At 42.6% G+C, this 19,781-nt stretch overlaps 1 protein-coding gene across 7 annotated transcripts in view; it reads left to right on the forward strand.

The window, feature by feature from the left end:
* Nucleotides 1-2,782: 2,782 nt before the first annotated feature.
* LOC118940260 (uncharacterized) overlaps nt 2,783-19,781 on the forward strand; it is a 28,864-nt gene continuing 11,865 nt past the window's right edge. For 5 of the 7 annotated variants that reach the window (XM_090195128.1, XM_090195130.1, XM_090195131.1 and 2 more), the window contains exons 1-7: nt 2,783-3,449; nt 5,342-5,424; nt 9,035-9,191; nt 9,279-9,440; nt 9,578-9,703; nt 9,960-10,103; nt 12,505-12,655. In XM_090195128.1, coding sequence (XP_090051254.1) covers nt 2,967-3,449; nt 5,342-5,424; nt 9,035-9,191; nt 9,279-9,440; nt 9,578-9,703; nt 9,960-10,103; nt 12,505-12,655 — 1,306 coding nt within the window. In that variant the 5' untranslated portion in view covers nt 2,783-2,966. The remainder of the gene's footprint in view (nt 3,450-5,341; nt 5,425-9,034; nt 9,192-9,278; nt 9,441-9,577; nt 9,704-9,959; nt 10,104-12,504; nt 12,656-19,781) is intronic. The other 2 variants (XM_090195133.1, XM_090195134.1) reach the window with 1 other exon arrangement.

Here is a 19,781-nt window from a genome sequence, read left to right on the forward strand (position 1 = left end):
ATTCTCCCACTATCATTCTCTCTTTATCTCTTTATCTCCTCACTCTCTTCTCTCACACTCTCTCTCTCCTGTTTCTCTCTCCATTCTCCCACTATCATTCTCTCTTTATCTCTTTATCTCCTCACTCTCTTCTCTCACACACTCTCTCTCCCATTCTCTCTCCATTCTCCCACTATCAGTCTCTCTTTATCTCTTTATCTCCTCACTCTCTTCTCTCACACACTCTCTCCCATTCTCTCTCCATTCTCCCACTATCATTCTCTCTTTATCTCTTTATCTCCTCACTCTCTTCTCTCACACTCTCTCTCTCCTGTTTCTCTTTCCATTCTCCCACTATCATTCTCTCTTTATCTCTTTATCTCCTCACTCTCTTCTCTCACACTCTCTCTCTCCCGTTTCTCTTTCCATTCTCCCACTATCAATCTCTCTTTATCTCTTTATCTCCTCACTCTCATCTCTCACACTCTCTCTCTCCCGTTTCTCTCTCCATTCTCCCACTATCATTCTCTCTTTATCTCCTCACTCTCTTCTCTCACACACTCTCTCTCTCCCTTTCTCTCTCCTCCAGTGTCTCCCTCGCCACTCTTCCTCTCTCCAACAATCCGTAAATCAATCTTAAATGTGTATCAAACGTTTAGGCACAGGACTCGCGGTTGGGAGACCCCGAGCTGTGCAGGGCGCACACGAACAACACTTTAAATAAACCTATCTTTGATATCTGCATTTCAACGATTCCTTCCCTTCGAAGCTTCATGCAAATATCGTTATGCTTCATTTGATTACTTACGCTGTGATGAACAACAACAACACCCAACCCCTTTGGTCTTGGTGAAGAAATGCAACCGGGCCACTTTTTTTTGCACACAGCTGCAGGCAGAGTGAATGCGCTGGCTGCAAACCGTGGGATCACGAAAGGAGAGATCTTTCCCCACTGTGGGTGGAATCGAAGAAGGGATTTGTCCCGAAGGGTGTCTCCTCTATTCTGTTATTTTATTATCTGTTACTGTTTATTATTATTATTTATTATTATTATTATTATTCATTTGGAATCAGTCAAAAAGTCTAAAAGAGAAGCCATCATCTGGGGGGGTTTTGATTGGGTTACATAAATTCAAGTGTGACTTGCATTGAATCCCTTTCTGTGCCATGTAGACCTGTCTCAGCCAGGCATCTGTCATTATGTTGGTGTTGAATCAACAATCAATCATGAACTGTCACGATCATCACCTACACAAACTGACACACACCCAATGGTACACACAAACTGGCTGACACACACCCAATGGTACACACAAACTGACTGACACACACACACACACACACGCACACGCACACACACCACAAATTCAGAATTTTTGCTTAATGAGAACCGCACTAATGGACCATTATGTAAAAGTAATAGAAAAACACTTGTGATTATTTCCCGAATGGCACCCTATTCCCTACATAGTGCACTACTTTACCCTAATGGCCCCCTATTCCCTATGTAGTGCACTACTTTACCCTAATGTACATCCCTAATGGCCCCCTATTCCCTACGTAGTGCACTACTTTACCCTAATGTACATCCCTAATGGCCCCCTATTCCCTACATAGTGCACTACTTTACCCTAATGGCCCCCTATTCCCTACGTAGTGTACTACTTTACCCTAATGTACATCCCTAATGGCCCCCTATTCCCTACGTAGTGCACTACTTTACCCTAATGGCACCCTATTCCCTACATAGTGCACTACTTTACCCTAATGTACATCCCTAATGGCCCCCTATTCCCTACATAGTGCACTACTTTACCCTAATGGCCCCCTATTCCCTACGTAGTGCACTACTTTACCCTAATGTACATCCCTAATGGCCCCCTATTCCCTACGTAGTGCACTACTTTACCCTAATGGCACCCTATTCCCTACATAGTGCACTACTTTACCCTAATGTACATCCCTAATGGCCCCTTATTCCCTACATAGTGCACTACTTTACCCTAATGGCCCCCTATTCCCTACGTAGTGCACTACTTTACCCTAATGTACACCCCTAATGGCCCCCTATTCCCTACATAGTGCACTACTTTACCCTAATGTACATCTCTAATGGCCCCCTATTCCCTACATAGTGCACTACTTTACCCTAATGGCACCCTATTCCCTACGTAGTGCACTACTTTACCCTAATGGCCCCCTATTCCCTACATAGTGCACTACTTTACCCTAATGTACATCCCTAATGGCCCCCTATTCCCTACATAGTGCACTACTTTACCCTAATGGCCCCCTATTCCCTACGTAGTGCACTACTTTACCCTAATGTACACCCCTAATGGCCCCCTATTCCCTACATAGTGCACTACTTTACCCTAATGTACATCTCCAATGGCCCCCTATTCCCTACATAGTGCACTACTTTACCCTAATGGCACCCTATTCCCTACATAGTGCACTACTTTACCCTAATGTACATCCCTAATGGCACCCTATTCCCTGCACTACTTTCCAGTGGTGGTTAGAGTACCCAATTGTAAGTAGTGATTTTTTACTTAATGAAGTACTTTACATCACTGCATAGTGCACTTCTTTTACACAGAGTCCTGTGTGCAGTGCCACGCCCTTAGCCACGTGACAGTCACATTAATAAACAGTTCACCTCACCGTACCTTCAGCTCCACCCAAAAGATCAAGGAACATTGGCCTGGGGCTGGGGGGTTCGGCTAACAGTGGCCAATTGCGCTTTACCGGGGCGTGGAGAGCGAGCCAGTGCCGCTCTATATATATATCCATCACTTAATACTCAGGATATTAACACTTGACGCTCGGTGACAGTAGCCGCGGTCACAGGCTCTCTCAGCCGCTTCAGACCCTCGCCACCTCAGCAGCAGCACAAGCAGCAGTAGCGGTAGAGGACAGAAGACTGAAAGATAGGCAGTCTCTTTCTCTCAGCTAGGCCATAGTCATTGTTGTAATCGTGATCGATGAGTCTGTCCGGGAAGCAGCGGTTCTCCGCCAACTCTTTCTCCGGGTTCGGGAGCCGGAAGATGGCATTGTCCTCCGCCGGGGGTTCGTCAATGCGCTCCAGCTTCGGGAGCAGAATGGGCTTTGGAGACGGTGGAGGAGGAGGGTTCAGGATGTCATCCTCCAGCCACATGGCAGGTCTGGGGAGTGGGATGAGCACCGGTGGCAGTGGCAGCGGGATGTTCGGTGGTGGTGGAGGCGGTGGAGGAGGAGGTTTCGGGTACGGTGGAGGTGTTGAGGACACGTCCCTCGGGTTCGCCGGTAACGAGAAGCAGCACATGCACAACCTGAACGACCGCCTGGCAACCTACATGGAGAAGGTTCGCCAGCTGGAGGCCACCAACCACCAGCTGGAGGAGAAGCTGAAGACCTTCACCTTCAACAAGGTGGAGGCGCACGACCTGACCATCTACGACGCAACACTCAAACCACTCATGGAGCAGGTAGGCGTTAAAACTATCTCTCTCCCTGAGCGAGCTTGCCAATTGTAAAAGTTGTGCGTAAAAGCGCACAATAACTATCCCACGGGAGACACACTGGTTCAATCAACGTTGTTCCCACATAATTTCAATTATATTACGTTGAACCAATGTGGGACAGACATTGAATTGACATACAGTATGTGCCCAGTGGGAGCCCACTGCTAAATGTCTTGCGATGTTTTTGTTAAAATAATATCCAGTATTGTAGATTACCTTATCTATATTTGCTATAGTCATATGTCGTTGAGTGCATTATGGGGTATGTCGTTGAGTGCATTATGGGGTATGTCGTTGAGTGCATTATGCGGTATGTCGTTGAGTGCATTATGGGGTATGTCGTTGAGTGCATTATGGGGTATGTCGTTGAGTGCATTATGGGGTATGTCGTGGAAAGCATAATGGGGTATGTCGTTGAGTGCATTATGGGGTATGTTGTTGAGTGCATTATGGGGTATATTATTGAGTGCATTATGGGGTATATTATTGAGCACATTATAGGGTATTATTGAGTGCATTATGGGGTATGTTATTGAGTGCATTATGGGGTATGTTATTGAGTGCATTATGGTTATTGAATACATTATGAGGTACTTTATTGAGTACATTATTGGGTATGTTGTTGAGTGCATTATGAGGTATGTCATTGAATGCATTATGGTTATTGAGTACATTATGGTTATTGAATACATTATGAGGTACTTTATTGAGTGCATTATGGTGTATGTTGTTGAGTGCATTATGGGGTATGTTGTTGAGTGCATTATGGGATATGTTGTTGAGTGCATTATGGGATATGTTGTTGAGTGCATTATGGGGTATGTTGTTGAGTGCATTATGGGATATGTTGTTGAGTGCATTATGGGGTATGTTATTGAGTACATTATGGGATATGTTGCTGAGTACATTATGGGGTAAGTTGTTGAGTGCATTATGGGGTACGTTGTTGAGTGCATTATGGGGTATGTTGTTGAGTGCATTATGGGGTATGTTACTGAGTGAATTATGGGGTATGTTACTGAGTGAATTATGGGGTATGTTGTTGAGTGCATTATGGGGTATGTTGTTGAGTGCATTATGGTTATTGGGTATATTATGAGGTATTTTATTGAGTGCATTATGGGGCATGTTATTGAGTGCATTATGGGGTATATCATTGAGTACGTTATTGAGTGCATTATGGTTATTGAGAACATTATGAGGTACTTTATTGAATACATTATTGGGTATGTTATTGAGCTCATTATTGGGTACGTTGTTGAGTGCATTATGGGGTACGTTGTTGAGTGCATTATGGGGTATGTTATTGAGCTCATTATTGGGTATGTTATTGAGCTCATTATTGGGTACGTTGTTGAGTGCATTATGGGGTACGTTGTTGAGTGCATTATGGGGTATGTTATTGAGCTCATTATTGGGTACGTTGTTGAGTGCATTATGGGGTACGTTGTTGAGCTCATTATGGGGTACGTTGTTGAGTGCATTATGGGGTACGTTGTTGAGTGCGTTATGGGGTATGTTGTTGAGTGCGTTATGGGGTATGTTGTTGAGTGCGTTATGGGGTATGTTGTTGAGTGCGTTATGGGGTATGTTGTTGAGTGCATTATGGGTATGTTATTGAGTAGATCATTTGAATATCTTACTACATGCCCTAAAAAACGTCTTTGGAAATAATTTCTCAAAAAAATTATATGATATTTTTGAAAAGCATCATCATTTGTCAAATGGCTTGTGGGACTGGGACGGACACACACACACACACACACACACACACACACACACACACACACACACACACACACACACACACACACACACACACACACACAGTGTCTGACTCCTGTCTCTGTCTGCAGCTCATGGGTTTCCTGATACAGAACACTCAGATTGCTGTGGAGATCGACAACGCCAAGCTGACTGCTGACGACTTCAGAGTCAAGTAGGATGGATGGATGAGTGATTGGATGGATGGATGAATAGTTTATTGTCCTTGGCAACATTCTGAGTAGATTGTCATGCAAACTTGATTGAATTATTTTCTTCATTAAGGTGTCTCAGTGATACGTAGTGGACATATCCTGAACAGTGAAACAGGTTTTATGTCCTGGAGGAGAATGGTTCTTTATGCACCACTCTCACACAGTTGTTACCTATATAGTTAATCAACAATATATACACTGTCTCAATGAAGTAGATACCAGTTGTTACCTATATAATTAATCAACAATATATACACAGCAATATGTACACTATGTCTCAATGAAGTAGATACCAGTTGTTACCTATATAATTAATCAACAATATATACACAACAATATATACACTGTCTCAATGAAGTAGTTACCAGTTGTTACCTATATAATTAATCAACAATATATACACAGCAATATGTACACTATGTCTCAATGAAGTAGTTACCAGTTGTTACCTATATAATTAATCAACAATATATACACAGCAATATGTACACTATGTCTCATTTAAGTAGATACCAGTTGTTACCTATATAATTAATCAACAATATATACACAGCAATATGTACACTATGTCTCATTTAAGTAGATACCAGTTGTTACCTATATAATTAATCAACAATATATACACAGCAATATGTACACTATGTCTCATTTAAGTAGATACCAGTTGTTACCTATATAATTAATCAACAATATATACACAGCAATATGTACACTATGTCTCAATTAAGTAGATACCAGTTGTTACCTATATAATTAATCAACAATATATACACAGCAATATGTACACTATGTCTCAATGAAGTAGATACCAGTTGTTACCTATATAATTAATCAACAATATATACACAGCAATATGTACACTATGTCTCATTTAAGTAGATACCAGTTGTTACCTATATAATTAATCAACAATATATACACAGCAAGATGTACACTATGTCTCAATGAAGTAGATACCAGTTGTTACCTATATAATTAATCAACAATATATACACAGCAATATGTACACTATGTCTCATTTAAGTAGATACCAGTTGTTACCTATATAATTAATCAACAATATATACACAGCAATATGTACACTATGTCTCAATTAAGTAGATACCAGTTGTTACCTATATAATTAATCAACAATATATACACAGCAATATGTACACTATGTCTCAATGAAGTAGATACCAGTTGTTACCTATATAATTAATCAACAATATATACACAGCAATATGTACACTATGTCTCATTTAAGTAGATACCAGTTGTTACCTATATAATTAATCAACAATATATACACAGCAATATGTACACTATGTCTCAATGAAGTAGATACCAGTTGTTACCTATATAATTAATCAACAATATATACACAGCAATATGTACACTATGTCTCAATGAAGTAGATACCAGTTGTTACCTATATAATTAATCAACAATATATACACAGCAATATGTACACTATGTCTCAATGAAGTAGATACCAGTTGTTACCTATATAATTAATCAACAATATATACACAGCAATATGTACACTATGTCTCAATGAAGTAGTTACCCGTTGTTACCTATATAATTAATCAACAATTTATACACAGCAATATGTACACTATGTCTCATTTAAGTAGATACCAGTTGTTACCTATATAATTAATCAACAATATATACACAGCAATATGTACACTATGTCTCAATGAAGTAGTTACCCGTTGTTACCTATATAATTAATCAACAATTTATACACAGCAATATGTACACTATGTCTCAATGAAGTAGTTACCAGTTGTTACCTATATAATTAATCAACAATATATACACAGCAATATGTACACTATGTCTCATTTAAGTAGATACCAGTTGTTACCTATATAATTAATCAACAATATATACACAGCAATATGTACACTATGTCTCAATGAAGTAGTTACCAGTTGTTACCTATATAATTAATCAACAATATATACACAGCAATATGTACACTATGTCTCAATGAAGTAGATACCAGTTGTTACCTATATAATTAATCAACAATATATACACAGCAATATGTACACTATGTCTCAATGAAGTAGATTACAGTTGTTACCTATATAATTAATCAACAATATATACACAGCAATATGTACACTATGTCTCAATGAAGTAGATACCAGTTGTTACCTATATAATTAATCAACAATATATACACAACAATATGTACACTATGTCTCAATGAAGTAGATACCGGTAAAGAAAATAATTCAATCAGTTGTAGCCTATAGATAGTCCAAACAACACTATTCATTACTTAATCCTCATCTTCTCCTACAGACCAAGTCTATTGGACAATTAGTCGTCAGGAAATGGCAAGGACGTGAGTTAGAAGACACAGCTGTTAGCTTGGTACCAGTCTGTCTGTGCTAACATTCCACTCCGTGTCACATTCCAAACAGGGAGTGGCAAGGAGTGGAACGACAGCACTGACAGACAGGTGCCCAGGCTAACAGCTTTGGTTCGGGAGATGAAATGCTCACCGTTATCATAGGCTTCTTCTATAGGGTCTTTGCTTGTAGTTGTAACCCCACTGATTTTCTTCATTATCTATCACTCTCAGACAAAACATACATTTCTTACAACAAAACCATGGCAGTTATCGAGTTCACCTGACCCGGTGTTGAAACAATAGAACTACAATGATTCTGTTTCTATGGTTGAAATGCTCACTGTGTGTAGCGTGTAGGCTATGAACTAGTCGTATTGGGCCTTATCTTGCAGTTAATCAATCACAGTCCTTTCTTAATAAACAACCTCCTAAGGATCCGCCCCTTTTTTCAATTTTCGCCTAAAATGACATACCCAAATCTAACTGCCGGTAGCTCAGGCCCTGAAGCAAGGATATGCATATTCTTGATAACATTTGAAAGGAAACACTTTGAAGTTTGTGGAAATGTTAAATTAATGTAGGAAAATATAACTCATTAGATCTGGTCAAAGATAATACAAAGAAAAAAACAGGCGTTGTTTGTATTTTTTTTGTAGCATCATCTTTTAAATGCAAGAGAAAGGCCATAATGTATTATTTCAGCCCAGGCGCAATTTAGATTTTGGCCAGTAGATGGCAGCAGTGCGTGCACAATGTTTTAGACTGATCAAATGAACCATTGCATATCTGTTCAAAATGTTGTATCAAGACTGCCCAAATGTGCCTAATTGGTTTATTAACACATTTTCAAGTTCATAACTGTGCACTCTCCTCAAACAATAGCATGGTATTCTTTCACTGCAATAGCTACTGTAAATTGGACAGTGCAGTTAGATTAACAAGAATGTAAGCTTTCTACCCATATCAGATATGTCTATGTCCTGGGATATGTTTTTGTTACTTACAACCTCATGCTAATCACATTAGCCTACGTTAACTCAATCGTCCCTCGGGGGACCCATCGATCCTGTAGAGTTAAAGCCCTTTTTGCATCAGCAGCTGTCACAAAAGGGCTTTACAGATACCCAGCCTAAAACCCCAAAGAGCTAACGGATCTGTCACTCATCTCTCTGGGCCTGTTAATATGGTGTCATCTCTGTTCATTGTATTTCTGCCAGGTGGGAGAATGAGCTGTCTTTGCGCCAGTGTGTGGAGGGGGACATCGGAGGTCTGAGGAACCTGCAGCGGGAGTTTGAGATGAACATCACAGCCACGATGCAGGACCTGCAGGGGTACGAGAACGAACGGGTCTCCATGGCGAAGAGCCATGAAGAGGTGAGGGCACGCCTGTCTCTCGCTCTCTCCCGCTGTGTTTCTCTCGGTCTCTCTCACCCTCTGACCCCTAACCTGTGACCTCTCTAGGAGCTGTTGTCCATGCGTGGGGGGATGACGGGCCAGGTGAACGTGGATGTCCAGGCTACTAAGAGCCAGGACCTGTCTCTGATGCTGGCTGAAGTCAGGTCGGAGTACGAGGCGGCCGTGGAGAAAAACCGCAGACAGGCCGAGGCCTGGTACATGAAACAGGTCTGTTACCACGCCAACGCAGGCACTACCACAGGCCAACATTAAAAGATGTATCAGAGGTGCTGAGTGTGTGTGTGTGTGACATGTCTCTCTCTCTGTGTGTGTGTGTGACTTGTGTCTCTCTCTGTGTGTGTCAGGTGGAGATGAAGCAGGCAGAGTCGGCGGTGGTGATGGAGACGACCACGACGACCACGTCGGAGATGACAGAGTTACGGAACCGCTACCAGACCCTACAGATGGAATACCAGGGACTACGTATGGGGGTGGGTCACACACACACACACACACACACACACACACTAGAGAAACCCTACAGATGGAATACCAAGGACCATGTATGGGGTGGGGTGGGTACCATGCCCACTCACTCACTATACTCCCCAAATGTCCCCATTTCTAATCCCTGTCATGCTAAATGTGTGTGTGTGTGTCTTCTGTGTGTGTGTGTGTGTGTGCGCCTGTGTGTGTTTCCTTCGTGTCTCTCTCTCTGTGTTTGTCCCCCACCCGGCCCTCCTCCAGATGGCGAACCTAGAGGCCAGGCTGTTGGAGGTTCAGTCCCAGTTCCAGCAACGTCTGTCTGGGTATAGTGGCAAGGTGATGGGCCTGGAGGGAGAACTGACCTCCATAAGGGCCAGCACCACTGAGCAGAGCCAGGACTACCAGGTACAGTCACCATACCTCTATACGGAATCACTCACAAACACTGATTAGGGATTCAATCCAAGGTGTGTTACAGAGCAGCGTTATAGAGCAGTGTTACAGAGGAGCGTTAGAGAGGAGCGTTAGAGAGGAGCGTTAGAGAGCAGCGTTACAGAGGAGCGTTACAGAGGAGCGTTAGAGAGGAGCGTTAGAGAGGAGCGTTAGAGAGGAGCGTTAGAGAGGAGCGTTAGAGAGGAGCGTTACAGAGGAGCGTTAGAGAGCAGCGTTACAGAGCAGCGTTGCAGGAGCGTTACAGAGCAGCGTTACAGAGGAGCGTTACAGAGGAGCCTTAGAGAGGAGCGTTAGAGAGGAGCGTTAGAGAGGAGCGTTAGAGAGGAGCGTTAGAGAGCAGCGTTACAGAGCAGCGTTGCAGGAGCGTTACAGAGCAGCGTTACAGAGGAGCGTTACAGAGGAGCCTTAGAGAGGAGCGTTAGAGAGGAGCGTTAGAGAGGAGCGTTAGAGAGGAGCCTTAGAGAGGAGCCTTAGAGAGGAGCGTTAGAGAGGAGCGTTACAGAGGAGCGTTAGAGAGGAGCGTTAGAGAGGAGCCTTAGAGAGGAGCCTTAGAGAGGAGCGTTACAGAGGAGCGTTACAGAGGAGCGTTACAGAGGAGCGTTACAGAGGAGCGTTAGAGAGCAGCGTTACAGAGCAGCGTTGCAGGGGCGTTACAGAGCAGCGTTACAGAGGAGCGTTACAGAGGAGCCTTAGAGAGGAGCGTTAGAGAGGAGCGTTAGAGAGGAGCGTTACAGAGGAGCGTTACAGAGGAGCGTTACAGAGGAGCGTTACAGAGGAGCGTTACAGAGGAGCGTTACAGAGGAGCGTTAGAGAGGAGCGTTACAGAGGAGCGTTACAGAGGAGCGTTAGAGAGGAGCGTTAGAGAGGAGCGTTAGAGAGGAGCCTTAGAGAGGAGCGTTACAGAGGAGCGTTACAGAGGAGCCTTAGAGAGGAGCGTTAGAGAGGAGCGTTAGAGAGGAGCGTTAGAGAGGAGCCTTAGAGAGGAGCCTTAGAGAGGAGCGTTACAGAGGAGCGTTACAGAGGAGCGTTACAGAGGAGCGTTACAGAGGAGCGTTACAGAGGAGCGTTACAGAGGAGCGTTACAGAGGAGCGTTAGAGAGGAGCGTTACAGAGGAGCGTTACAGAGGAGCGTTACAGAGGAGCGTTACAGAGGAGCGTTAGAGAGGAGCCTTAGAGAGGAGCCTTAGAGAGGAGCGTTACAGAGGAGCGTTAGAGAGGAGCGTTAGAGAGGAGCGTTAGAGAGGAGCGTTAGAGAGGAGCGTTAGAGAGGAGCGTTACAGAGGAGCGTTACAGAGGAGCGTTACAGAGGAGCGTTACAGAGGAGCGTTAGAGAGGAGCGTTAGAGAGGAGCCTTAGAGAGGAGCGTTACAGAGGAGCGTTACAGAGGAGCGTTACAGAGGAGCGTTACAGAGGAGCGTTACAGAGGAGCGTTACAGAGGAGCGTTACAGAGGAGCGTTACAGAGGAGCGTTACAGAGGAGCGTTAGAGAGGAGCGTTAGAGAGGAGCCTTAGAGAGGAGCGTTACAGAGGAGCGTTACAGAGGAGCGTTACAGAGGAGCGTTACAGAGGAGCGTTACAGAGGAGCGTTACAGAGGAGCGTTAGAGAGGAGCGTTAGAGAGGAGCCTTAGAGAGGAGCGTTACAGAGGAGCGTTAGAGAGGAGCGTTACAGAGGAGCGTTACAGAGCAGCGTTAGAGAGGAGCGTTACAGAGGAGCGTTACAGAGCAGCGTTACAGAGGAGCGTTACAGAGGAGCGTTACAGAGGAGCGTTACAGAGGAGCGTTACAGAGGAGCGTTACAGAGGAGCGTTACAGAGGAGCGTTACAGAGGAGCGTTAGAGAGGAGCGTTACAGAGGAGCGTTACAGAGGAGCGTTACAGAGCAGCTAACAATACGTAATTTCTCCAGCATGGATATCGCATTCATGGTAAGCGCTGTGAATGCCGGCTCAATCATAAATTACCTCTCCACTTCTCTCCCTCTCTCCCACTCCCCTCTCTCTCTATCACCCTCTCCCTCCCGTCTCTCTATACCACCCTCTCCCTCCTCTCTCTCTACCCCCTCTCTCTTTACCACCCTCTCCCCCCCCCCTCTCTCTACCACCCTCTCCCCCCCTCTCTCTACCACCCTCTCCCCCCTCTCTCTACCACCCTCTCTCCCTCCTCTCTCTCTACCCCCTCTCTCTTTACCACCCTCTCCCCCCCTCTCTCTACCACTCTCTCTCCCTCCTCTCGCTCTACCCCCTCTCTCTTTACCACCCTCTCTACCTACTCTCCCCCTCTGTCTTTCTCTTTCTCTCTCTCTACCTCCCCCTCTCTCGCTCTCTACCTCCCCCTCTCTCGCTCGCTCTCCCAGATCCTTCTGAACATCAAGAGTCGTCTAGAGATGGAGATCCAGCAGTATAAGCATCTGCTGGAGGGAGCCGGCCTGGGAGGGGGCATGGTCCCTGGAGGGGCTGACCTGGGAGGGGGCATGGTGGTCTCTGGAGGGGCCGGGAGGTCGGCAGGTAAAACTTGTTAGTTAGGATATCTCTCAGCCCATGCATGAAAGGCTGATCTTTCAAGAGTCTGTAAAATATACAAATACACAAAGAAAACATTTGAAGTTCAAAGTTATCAAGTATTGAGTCCTACAGTATGAGTCATAAAACCCAGAAATGGTTCCAATCGTTTTTTTCACAATTCATTTTTCCATCTGGGATTTTGGAACTACTTTTATTCAAGGTCTGTGTCTGGTGTAGGCTTACACTGGTGTGATGTGTTGATAACCTGGTCTGTGTCTGGTGTAGGCTTACACTGGTGTGATGTGTTGATAACCTGGTCTGTGTCTGGTGTAGGCTTACACTGGTGTGATGTGTTGATAACCTGGTCTGTGTCTGGTGTAGGCTTACACTGGTGTGATGTGTTGATAACCTGGTCTGTGTCTGGTGTAGGCTTACACTGGTGTGATGTGTTGATAACCTGGTCTGTGTCTGGTGTAGGCTTACACTGGTGTGACGTGTTGATAACCTGGTCTGTGTCTGGTGTAGGCTTACACTGGTGTGACGTGTTGATAACCTGGTCTGTGTCTGGTGTAGGCTTACACTGGTGTGACTTGTTGATAACCTGGTCTGTGTCTGGTGTAGGCTTACACTGGTGTGACATGGTGATAACCTGGTCTGTGTCTGGTGTAGGCTTACACTGGTGTGACTTGTTGATAACCTGGTCTGTGTCTGGTGTAGGCTTACACTGGTGTGACTTGTTGATAACCTGGTCTGTGTCTGGTGTAGGCTTACACTGGTGTGACGTGTTGATAACCTGGTCTGTGTCTGGTGTAGGCTTACACTGGTGTGACGTGTTGATAACCTGGTCTGTGTCTGGTGTAGGCTTACACTGGTGTGACTTGTTGATAACCTGGTCTGTGTCTGGTGTAGGCTTACACTGGTGTGACTTGTTGATAACCTGGTCTGTGTCTGGTGTAGGCTTACACTGGTGTGACATGGTGATAACCTGGTCTGTGTCTGGTGTAGGCTTACACTGGTGTGACTTGTTGATAACCTGGTCTGTGTCTGGTGTAGGCTTACACTGGTGTGACTTGTTGATAACCTGGTCTGTGTCTGGTGTAGGCTTACACTGGTGTGACGAGGTGATAACCTGGTCTGTGTCTGGTGTAGGCTTACACTGGTGTGACTTGTTGATAACCTGGTCTGTGTCTGGTGTAGGCTTACACTGGTGTGACATGGTGATAACCTGGTCTGTGTCTGGTGTAGGCTTACACTGGTGTGACTTGTTGATAACCTGGTCTGTGTCTGGTGTAGGCTTACACTGGTGTGACTTGTTGATAACCTGGTCTGTGTCTGGTGTAGGCTTACACTGGTGTGACATGGTGATAACCTGGTCTGTGTCTGGTGTAGGCTTACACTGGTGTGACTTGTTGATAACCTGGTCTGTGTCTGGTGTAGGCTTACACTGGTGTGACATGGTGATAACCTGGTCTGTGTCTGGTGTAGGCTTACACTGGTGTGACTTGTTGATAACCTGGTCTGTGTCTGGTGTAGGCTTACACTGGTGTGACTTGTTGATAACCTGGTCTGTGTCTGGTGTAGGCTTACACTGGTGTGACATGGTGATAACCTGGTCTGTGTCTGGTGTAGGCTTACACTGGTGTGATGTGTTGATAACCGCGCAAATCTCTCCCGCCGGACAAGGTAACGTTTGTCAACAATTAGCATGTCCATTTTTTTGGAGGAAATTTAGGTGGATATATTGGTAAAACTCACACTGTTCGAGAGAATTACACGGCTGTTAAAACATCACGCCAAGGTACAGTGCATTCAGAAAGTATTCAGACCCCTTGACTTTTTTCCAGATTTTGTTACGTTACAGCCTAATTCTTAAAATTGATTAAATCGTTTTTTCCCTCATCAATATACATACAATAACCCATAATGACATCACAATACCCCATAATGACATCACAATACCCCATAATGACATCACAATACCCCATAATGACATCACAATACCCCATAATGACAATTATTGTAGCAAAAAAATACAAAATATAAAATGGAAACATCACATTTACGTAAATATTCAGACCCTTTACTCAGTACTTTGTTGAAGCACCTTGGGCAGAGATTACAGCCTAGAGTCTTCTTGGATATGATGCTACAAGCTTGGCACACCTGTATTTGGGGAGTTTATTGGCTGTGTGCTAAGGGTCGTTGCTTAGGGTACTGAGCGCTCTGGAGCAGGTTTTCATCAAGGGTCTCTCTGTACTTTGCTCCGTTCATCTTTCCCTCGATCCTGACTAGTCTCCCAGTCCCGGTCGCTGAAAAACATCCCCACAGCATGATGCTGCCACCACCATGCTTCACCGTAGGGATAGTGCCAGGTTTCCTCCAGACGTGACACTTGGCATTCAGGCCAAAGAGTTCAATTTTGGTTTCATCCGACCAGAGAATGTTCTGAGAGTCCTTTAGTTGCCTCTTGGAAAAATCCAAGCGGGCTGTCATGTGACTTTTACTAAGGAGTGGCTTCTGTCTGGCCACTCTATCATAAAGGCCTGATTGGTGTAGTGCTGCAGAGATGGTTGTCCTTCTGGAAGGTTTTCCACAGAGGAACTCTGGAGCTCTGTCAGACTGACAATCAGGTTCTTGGTCACCTCCACCTCCAAGGCCCTTCTCCCCCGATTGCTCAGTTTGGCAGGGCGACCAGCTCTAGGAAGAGTCTTGGTGGTTCCAAACTTCTTCCATTTAAGAATGATGGAGGCCACTGTGTTCTTGGGGACCTTCAATGCTGCTGAAATGTTTTGGTACCCTTCCCCAGATCTGTGCCCCAACACAATCCTGTCTCGGAGCTCTACAGACAATTCCTTTGACCTCATGGCATGGTGTTTGCTCTGACATGCACTGTCGACTGTGGGACCTTATATAGACAGGTGTGTGCCTTTCCCAATCATGTCCAATCAATTGAATTTACCACAGGTGGACTCCAGTCAAGTTGTTGAAACATCTCAAGGATGATCAATGCAAACAGGATGCACCTGAACTCAATTTTGAGTCTCATAGCAAAGGGTCTGAATACTAATGTTAATAAGATATTTCTGTTTTTAAATTTTTAATACATTTGCACAGTTTTTGCTTTGTCATTATGGGGTATTGGGGGTAGATTGAGGAAAAACATTTATTTAATACATTTTAGAACTAGGCTGTAACGTGACAAAGCGTGGCAAAAAGGAAGGGGTCTGAATACTTTCCGAATGCCCAGTAAATGTTTGTGCAATTCACGACGTGAAATATTAATGGCATGAAAAATCATTGGAACCATTTCTGGTGTTTTTATGGGTAATATGACTCTACTGGGGAGGACTATTGTTTTATATGTAGATGTGTTTATGGGTAATATGACTCTACTGGGGTGGACTATTGTTTTATATGTAGATGTTTTTATGGGTAATATGACTCTACTGGGGAGGACTATTGTTTTATATGTAGATGTGTTTATGGGTAATATGACTCTACTGGGGAGGACTATTGTTTTATATGTAGATGTGTTTATGGGTAATATGACTCTACTGGGGAGGACTATTGTTTTATATGTAGATGTGTTTATGGGTAATATGACTCTACTGGGGAGGACTATTGTTTTATATGTAGATGTGTTTATGGGTAATATGACTCTACTGGGGTGGACTATTGTTTTATATGTAGATGTGTTTATGGGTAATATGACTCTACTGGGGTGGACTATTGTTTTATATGTAGATGTGTTTATGGGTAATATGACTCTACTGGGGTGGACTATTGTTTTATATGTAGATGTGTTTATGGGTAATATGACTCTACTGGGGTGGACTATTGTTTTATATGTAGATGTGTTTATGGGTAATATGACTCTACTGGGGAGGACTATTGTTTTATATGTAGATGTGTTTATGGGTAATATGACTCTACTGGGGTGGACTATTGTTTTATATGTAGATGTGTTTATGGGTAATATGACTCTACTGGGGAGGACTATTGTTTTATATGTAGGTGTGTTTATGGGTAATATGACTGATCTACTGGGGAGGACTATTGTTTTATATGTAGGTGTGTTTATGGGTAATATGACTGATCCACTGGGGAGGACTATTGTTTTATATGTAGATGTGTTTATGGGTAATATGACTCTACTGGGGTGGACTATTGTTTTATATGTAGATGTGTTTATGGGTAATATGACTCTACTGGGGAGGACTATTGTTTTATATGTAGATGTGTTTATGGGTAATATGACTCTACTGGGGAGGACTATTGTTTTATATGTAGATGTGTTTATGGGTAATATGACTCTACTGGGGAGGACTATTGTTTTATATGTAGATGTGTTTATGGGTAATATGACTCTACTGGGGAGGACTATTGTTTTATATGTAGATGTGTTTATGGGTAATATGACTCTACTGGGGAGGACTATTGTTTTATATGTAGATGTGTTTATGGGTAATATGACTCTACTGGGGAGGACTATTGTTTTATATGTAGATGTGTTTATGGGTAATATGACTCTACTGGGGAGGACTATTGTTTTATATGTAGATGTGTTTATGGGTAATATGACTCTACTGGGGAGGACTATTGTTTTATATGTAGATGTGTTTATGGGTAATATGACTCTACTGGGGAGGACTATTGTTTTATATGTAGATGTGTTTATGGGTAATATGACTCTACTGGGGAGGACTATTGTTATTTATGTAGATGTGTTTATGGGTAATATGACTCTACTGGGGTGGACTATTGTTTTATATGTAGATGTGTTTATGGGTAATATGACTCTACTGGGGTGGACTATTGTTTTATATGTAGATGTGTTTATGGGTAATATGACTCTACTGGGGAGGACTATTGTTTTATATGTAGATGTGTTTATGGGTAATATGACTCTACTGGGGTGGACTATTGTTTTATATGTAGATGTGTTTATGGGTAATATGACTCTACTGGGGAGGACTATTGTTTTATATGTAGATGTGTTTATGGGTAATATGACTCTACTGGGGAGGACTATTGTTTTATATGTAGATGTGTTTATGGGTAATATGACTCTACTGGGGAGGACTATTGTTTTATATGTAGATGTGTTTATGGGTAATATGACTCTACTGGGGAGGACTATTGTTTTATATGTAGATGTGTTTATGGGTAATATGATTCTACTGGGGAGGACTATTGTTATTTATGTAGATGTGTTTATGGGTAATATGACTCTACTGGGGAGGACTATTGTTTTATATGTAGATGTGTTTATGGGTAATATGACTGATCTACTGGGGTGGACTATTGTTTTATATGTAGATGTGTTTATGGGTAATATGACTCTACTGGGGAGGACTATTGTTTTATATGTAGATGTGTTTATGGGTAATATGACTCTACTGGGGTGGACTATTGTTTTATATGTAGATGTGTTTATGGGTAATATGACTGATCCACTGGGGAGGACTATTGTTTTATATGTAGATGTGTTTATGGGTAATATGACTCTACTGGGGTGGACTATTGTTTTATATGTAGATGTGTTTATGGGTAATATGACTGATCTACTGGGGAGGACTATTGTTTTATATGTAGATGTGTTTATGGGTAATATGACTGATCTACTGGGGAGGACTATTGTTTTATATGTAGATGTGTTTATGGGTAATATGATTCTACTGGGGTGGACTATTGTTTTATATGTAGATGTGTTTATGGGTAATATGACTCTACTGGGGTGGACTATTGTTTTATATGTAGATGTGTTTATGGGTAATATGACTCTACTGGGGAGGACTATTGTTTTATATGTAGATGTGTTTATGGGTAATATGACTCTACTGGGGAGGACTATTGTTTTATATGTAGATGTGTTTATGGGTAATATGACTCTACTGGGGAGGACTATTGTTTTATATGTAGATGTGTTTATGGGTAATATGACTCTACTGGGGTGGACTATTGTTTTATATGTAGATGTGTTTATGGGTAATATGACTCTACTGGGGTGGACTATTGTTTTATATGTAGATGTGTTTATGGGTAATATGACTCTACTGGGGAGGACTATTGTTTTATATGTAGATGTGTTTATGGGTAATATGACTGATCCACTGGGGAGGACTATTGTTTTATATGTAGATGTGTTTATGGGTAATATGACTCTACTGGGGAGGACTATTGTTTTATATGTAGATGTGTTTATGGGTAATATGACTCTACTGGGGAGGACTATTGTTTTATATGTAGATGTGTTTATGGGTAATATGACTCTACTGGGGTGGACTATTGTTTTATATGTAGATGTGTTTATGGGTAATATGACTCTACTGGGGTGGACTATTGTTTTATATGTAGATGTGTTTATGGGTAATATGACTCTACTGGGGAGGACTATTGTTTTATATGTAGATGTGTTTATGGGTAATATGACTCTACTGGGGAGGACTATTGTTTTATATGTAGATGTGTTTATGGGTAATATGACTCTACTGGGGAGGACTATTGTTTTATATGTAGATGTGTTTATGGGTAATATGACTCTACTGGGGAGGACTATTGTTTTATATGTAGATGTGTTTATGGGTAATATGACTCTACTGGGGAGGACTATTGTTTTATATGTAGATGTGTTTATGGGTAATATGACTCTACTGGGGAGGACTATTGTTTTATATGTAGATGTGTTTATGGGTAATATGACTCTACTGGGGAGGACTATTGTTTTATATGTAGATGTGTTTATGGGTAATATGACTGATCCACTGGGGAGGACTATTGTTATATATGTAGATGTGTTTATGGGTAATATGACTGATCCACTGGGGAGGACTATTGTTTTATATGTAGATGTGTTTATGGGTAATATGACTCTACTGGGGAGGACTATTGTTTTATATGTAGGTGTGTTTATGGGTAATATGACTCTACTGGGGAGGACTATTGTTTTATATGTAGGTGTGTTTATGGGTAATATGACTCTACTGGGGAGGACTATTGTTTTATATGTAGATGTGTTTATGGGTAATATGACTCTACTGGGGAGGACTATTGTTTTATATGTAGATGTGTTTATGGGTAATATGACTCTACTGGGGTGGACTATTGTTTTATATGTAGATGTGTTTAT

The sequence above is a fragment of the Oncorhynchus mykiss genome, chromosome 13 (assembly GCF_057628025.1).
Source record: "Oncorhynchus mykiss isolate SJ-2025 chromosome 13, ASM5762802v1, whole genome shotgun sequence".
NCBI classification, from domain to species: Eukaryota; Metazoa; Chordata; class Actinopteri; order Salmoniformes; family Salmonidae; genus Oncorhynchus; species Oncorhynchus mykiss.